This window comes from Mizuhopecten yessoensis, unplaced genomic scaffold (assembly GCF_002113885.1).
Source record: "Mizuhopecten yessoensis strain PY_sf001 unplaced genomic scaffold, ASM211388v2 scaffold6683, whole genome shotgun sequence".
Taxonomy (NCBI): domain Eukaryota; kingdom Metazoa; phylum Mollusca; class Bivalvia; order Pectinida; family Pectinidae; genus Mizuhopecten; species Mizuhopecten yessoensis.
This window is the reverse complement of record NW_018406672.1, coordinates 448,739-454,994: the sequence shown is the minus strand read 5'-3', so window position 1 is coordinate 454,994 and position 6,256 is coordinate 448,739. Positions and strand designations below refer to the sequence as shown.

Here is a 6,256-nt window from a genome sequence, read left to right as displayed (position 1 = left end):
TCTTAGCCATGACTCATGTGTCATATATCTTAGCCATGACTCATGTGTCATATAGCTTAGCCCTGACTCATGTGTCATATATCTTAGCCATGACTCATGTGTCATATATCTTAGCCCTGACTCATGTGTCATATGTCTTAGCCATGACTCATGTGTCATATGTCTTAGCCCTTACTCATGTGTCATATATCTTAGCCCTGACTCATGTGTCATATATCTTAGCCATGACTCATGCGTCATATATCTTAGCCCTGACTCATGTGTCATATGTCTTAGCCCTGACTCATGTGTCATATGTCTTAGCCATGACTCATGTGTCATATATCTTAGCTATGACTCATGTGTCATATGTCTTAACCCTTACTCATGTGTCATATGTCTTGGCCATGACTCATGTGTCAAATATCTTAGCCATGACTCATGTGTCATATGTCTTAGCCCTTACTCATGTGTCATATGTCTTAGCCATGACCCATGTGTCATATATCCTAGCCATGACTCATGTGTCATATATCTTAGCTATGACTCATGTGACATATGTCTTAACCCTTACTCATGTGTCATATGTCTTAGCCATGACCCATGTGTCATATATCTTATCCATGACTCATGTGTCATATATCTTAGCCATGGCACATGTGTCATATATCTTAGCCATGACTCATGGGTCATATATCTTAGCCATGACTCATGAGTCATATATCTAAGCCATGACTCATGTGTCATATATCTTAGCCCTGACTCATGTGTCATATATCTTAGCCATGACTCATGTGTCATATGTCTTAGCCATGACTCATGTGTCATATATCTTAGCCATGGCTCATGTGTCAAATATCTTAGCCATGACTCATGTGTCATATGTGTTAGCCCTTACTCATGTGTCATATGTCTTAGCCATGACCCATGTGTCATATATCTTAGCCATGACTCATGTGTCATATATCTTAGCCATGACTCATGTGTCATATATCTTAGCCATGACTCATGTGTCATATATCTTAACCATGACTCATGTGTCATATATCTTAACCATGACTCATATGTCATATATCTTAGCCATGACTCTAAGCTTTAACTTAAAATGTTTCCTAGGTTTGGCTAATAATGGTGAAGGCACATTATAGTTGGATCACTTTTTCATAGTCATGGTAATTGCAATATTGAAGTTTGACTTAAAAGGCAGTAAAAATACCCCTATAGACCAAGGTGATCTCGTCTAATAGAATGCTTTTGTTTGAATTAAGAGCGATAAGCAGTCAAAAAGTGTCACAGTTGAAAGGATGTCTTAATAATTCATAGTTGCAAATTATGAACAAATGAGATTTTCAAATAAAATCGTTTTTACTGTATCTTCGCGTTAATATTTTGGGACCATATAATGCCGAAACGCCGCCTGTGATATGCGTGTCATTTAATACCGACACGTCCCCTACGATGTGTGTGACGTATGACTTCGACACGTTTTCAGCGATGTGTATGACGTATAATGCGATGTGTGTAACACATTACATTATTCACACGTCCCCTGTGACGCGTGTGACATTTTAGGAGGGACGTTAATGTTTACACTATGTCGACCTATAGCTTCTAGAGTGTCGCTACACTGTCAAAGTTGAACGCTTTTTCATTAACGTTGCTGATCAGATTTCCAAGTTTGACCCAATTCCATTCCCTCAATTTCCGACGGGATTGTCAGTGGTATAGACAAACAAGATCAGGAAGGTCAAGGACAAGTAAACGCCTTACACGGGCTAGCTGACATAGCCACAATGGTTGTAGAAGCAATAACACAGTTGTAATTGCAAAAAAAAAATAAAAAAAAATGTATACGATATAAAATGCTGCAATCTTTTTCTTTTAAAAAACCCATAACAATGCTTAGATAGATATTTATATGCAAAACATCAAGACGCAAGGGCAACATACCGTCGATGCACAACGAAACCCGGATGTGAAATCACGTGGTCTTGAAGGGTAAGTGTTTCCTGTGTTATATAAGGTACAATTTATGGTGTGTTCTGTAAAATAATTGTTAACATTGTTAACTGGAGAATCAACGATAAAAACACTACTCTTGGTCAGGGCTTTTGTAACTATGCATACTTGTTTGTTCTTTATTATTCTTTTCCAGAAGTGCTTTGTGTGGAGTGATAGTTGAGTGTAATGCAATATTTCTTTGCATGCTTACCTAATATCTGCAATTCTATGTACCTTATTTTTAATCCTAAGGACTGTTTTTTCCCTTGCGTGCTTATCTGATGTCGGGATAGTACGTAAATTATATTTAAACCTAAGGACTGTTTAATTCCCTATGCGTAATTACCTGATGTAGGGATCCTACGTAACCTGTTTTGGGTCCTAAGGACTATTTAGTTCCCTTGCGTGCTTACCTGATGTCGGAAATCTTGCGAACCTTCCTGTCTCCATTTGCATCTTTGACATCTTGCCCTCCCATTGCAACTCTCTCCAGGAAGGAATCCGGCCGCTGTGGTAACGTCCGAGACCGCCATCGTCCTGATGCCCATGATTTTATCACCTGGAATATAGGGAAAATATGTAGACAGAAACAAAAATTAAATTTTAAAGAAATTGTTAACCATCTAGTTGCTTGTTATTGATTCAGCTACAGGAAATTTTCTTCGGTCGATAGCACCAATACTCTGAGGTATCGGGTTCATCTCATGCCATGGTAGAGGCATCATTGAGAGATAGCATCAAATAGAATGGCGCCCACGCGGGGATTTGTAGAAATCTTCTTGTTTTACAAGCATTGTCTTATTCCGGAATATTTAAGGACATGGTTTTACATAGACTGATAGTATATTACGTGCACGGCTAGATTACATTGTGTCCGTTCAGATCAACAGGTACATCATTGGGCCTGTTTGTACTGTTGCAAGTATGGAATCAATGCTATGAATGTCATGGTGTACATCATGATGTAGTTAGGATGACTTCATAATTGAAGCGGCCTTCGTGTACCTTATTCTATTTCTACCATTGCTACATATTCCACCATACAACAAACGAATATGATGATTATTTTTCAAGCATTCGACTGTAGCAAAAGTGATGTGTTACAATGCTAAAGTGTTTGGCGCTTTCGACAAAAAAATAATACCCATATTTCCTTTGACAAAGTAAGTCATAAGTTATTGTTGGGTACGTGCTCATGGTCTTAGGGGTAACAATAAAGCTGGCTCGCCAGTTACCCTGGCACCAGATTGTCAACTGTGAAATAATTCTATATTTCTTTTTTTTCAAACAGCTTAGTCGCTCAAAGCGCCACAGGGATTTGATATGTAGAGACTTCGTCCATTTCCTGTGACTCGCCATGCATCAAATACAAAAAAAAAAAGCGTAATGTATTCAGATTCATTACATCTTTACCAGTGGACTATTAGGAAGTAACTCTCAGAGAAAAAACATATCTTCATTGCCGTAAATATATATAAGACACATGAGAAGTAATCACCTTTTGTATTGTCAAATCAGAAGCTTACTTTTTATTTACTGCGTAGATTTGTAATTTCAAGTTCATAAGAAGAGACTGGAGATTAAGTGGTTTTTGTTGGTGCACTTTTGTACATTTTTGGTGCCCAGTGGCAATTATCGAGTAGCAATAGTGTAACATGTGAGGATATTGAGCGTGGACAAACTGTTATGCAAGATATTTACAAGCATATTCGAAGAATAAATGAAAGTTTACACTGTCCGTTCATGATGGGTTTGGACAGTAAGTTGGCATCCGCCGTTAGGTGATTTTCATGAACAGATTTGGTGTCCAACAGCTTAGCTGGTGTTTTTTTTTCATGTAACAATGCATTTAGTAAAATTGTGTTAGACAGCTAGTTCACAATCTCAGACATTTGAATAGATTCTCCCAATAGTACATTGTAACACATCCATAGGTCGAAAACTCAGGTCCACTCCAGTTGTAATGAAAGTATAATGACCATAAACACATTGCAACAGACATCGGGACTTAACAGCAGTAGTGATAAATGTATCTATTTTCTTTACTAACTGAGATTATTTTTGACTTTGTATTTATTTTATATATTAAAATGTCAACCAAAAGACATCGTATATAGCATTATTAGGTTGTTTCCTCGTTGTTGTATCGTTATGTGCTCTTCTTTCAAGCCACACTCAACACTATTATTTTGTATTTTGAAATATGTTGACTATTAGCTTGGGCGAGAGTCATAGCCATAGAGCATATCAGGGTTTGTCAATAAAATCCACTGTCTGCCCTATCGATCTCTGCCATGTTGTCTGGAATAATCTATGACAAATGGCCCCTAGGGCCGGGACAAATTAGCTTGGTCGGACGCAAATCAGAAAGAAATGTTGACAGTGAATGTACAGTGATCCCAGGTATAATTGGGAGTCGTCTGAAGAGTCTTGACCCCACTATAGTGGTTCGGAGAACATGGATACAGGCTAATGACCATAGGTATTGATGTAGTTAGGGTATAATACAATGTATGTATTTCTACAATGCACAGCGGAAACACATACGGTCTTAACCTCTGGAACATCTAGCACATATACGATCCTGCCGAGTTAATTGCTCTACATACATGCAGAGTGTAGGTACTTCTAACGGGACGTTTGATTATACATGTATATATTAATACAACTGCACTTCATACATAAATACATTTCTGCAAAATACATTAAACATTTTAATTTATAAAATTATTAACTTACAAACGTTTTAAATCATTATAAAATGGGTAATAAAACAATGCAAACTCCGTAACAAAAATATTGACGTTGTAATAAAACTATACAGAAAAAACAATAGTTTGGTTTGATAGGTGTTTCACGTCCTATGAACAGCTATGGACATTTAAGGACTTGCCAGGGTTTAGTGGTGGAGAAAAGCCGTAGCTCCCGGAGAAACACCACCTATTGGTGGAGGGCCAGTAGTAGCAGAATGTCAGACGCCTTAACCAGTTGGCCACTGCAGTCCCCAAAACAATAGTAACTAAACAGTAAAACTTGTGAAACTTTGCAAAATATAATGTACAGATGATATAACGTATAACTAGACGGTACATCCTTTGTAAAAATACTGTATGGACTTTAAAACACAGTTTATATCTTATAACCAAACAGTGTTAATGCTAAACTAAATTACTGCAAGAGGAAGTTACATTAAGCATCTGTTGATTTGACAAAATTTACCAAAAATTCAGAATTGGAAGGTCTTTGACTTCCTCACTGGAATCTCACGAGCTCCAGTGTTTGTACCAGTATTATCAAATAACAGAAACCCATATTATAAACAACGCCAAATGCTACCATTGTGATGATAACCGATCTTTCCATGGCACAAACCTTTCAATCTTCATTCCGAACAAAATTATTTGATCAGAAATACACGACAAGATAATTTCTGAATATCGCGTTATTTTTTAACAAATTTTTAATATGCGTGTAAGCATGCACCATGATTACGGGATAATGTGAGCATTTATATACATAAATAATATGAATTAGCTGTTATCTGTGGTGAACTAACATGAACAAATGTTGTGTTGAATATTTTATCAGACCAGTCGGTGAACATTTTCGTGTTAACGTTTGTTTAAAATTTAAAAGTAATTGACGTATTACTAGCTTTATCAGAAACTGGTACCATTACCGGAAAACTAATGGGCATGGAGTAAGATGACAAATTACACCATCGACACAGGAAACGCACTTACTGCCGCCATGCTAGCGTCATTTCCGGTGTAAATTCCAGTTAGCGTTTCTATGATTTTTTTCCTTACCACCATAACATGATCGCTTATAAATTTATATTTGTACCGACTATCTGACTAAACACAAGCTGAGTTTCATTTACATACGATTCTTTAGGATCTCACTTCAGTGAATGCCATCCAAATCGGATTAGTGCTAACGAGTAGAACATTATCTAAATCGGTTCCTGAACCAAAATACTAATTTGTGGGATTATTTAGACAAAACGAATGAAAGAAAACTCAGCCAGTTTTGATATGCAAAATTTTGAATTTGTTCCAATATTTTTCCGTTTGCCGTCACGGTCGCCAATATTAGATATGTAACACATCGCAACAGATGCGATGCTTTTGTTATACAACATGAAACCTTGCATACATGATAAAGTAGAATGAAGAGCACACACAGGCATTCTATTAGACGAAAGATTGTATGAAATGAATTTCTCGGAGTGAGCTGATGAAATTCTAGGAAGACAACCAGTGGCTTGGAACAT

General features: G+C 37.1%; 1 protein-coding gene across 3 annotated transcripts in view; it reads right to left on the bottom strand.

Annotated features, from left to right (window-relative positions):
• LOC110452399 (cyclic nucleotide-gated cation channel alpha-3-like) overlaps positions 1–6,256 on the bottom strand; it is a 103,888-nt gene that overhangs the window by 9,680 nt on the left and 87,952 nt on the right. For all 3 annotated transcript variants that reach the window (XM_021500900.1, XM_021500899.1, XM_021500901.1), the window contains exon 3: positions 2,394–2,539. In XM_021500900.1, the coding sequence (XP_021356575.1) occupies positions 2,394–2,539 (146 nt within the window). The remainder of the gene's footprint in view (positions 1–2,393; positions 2,540–6,256) is intronic.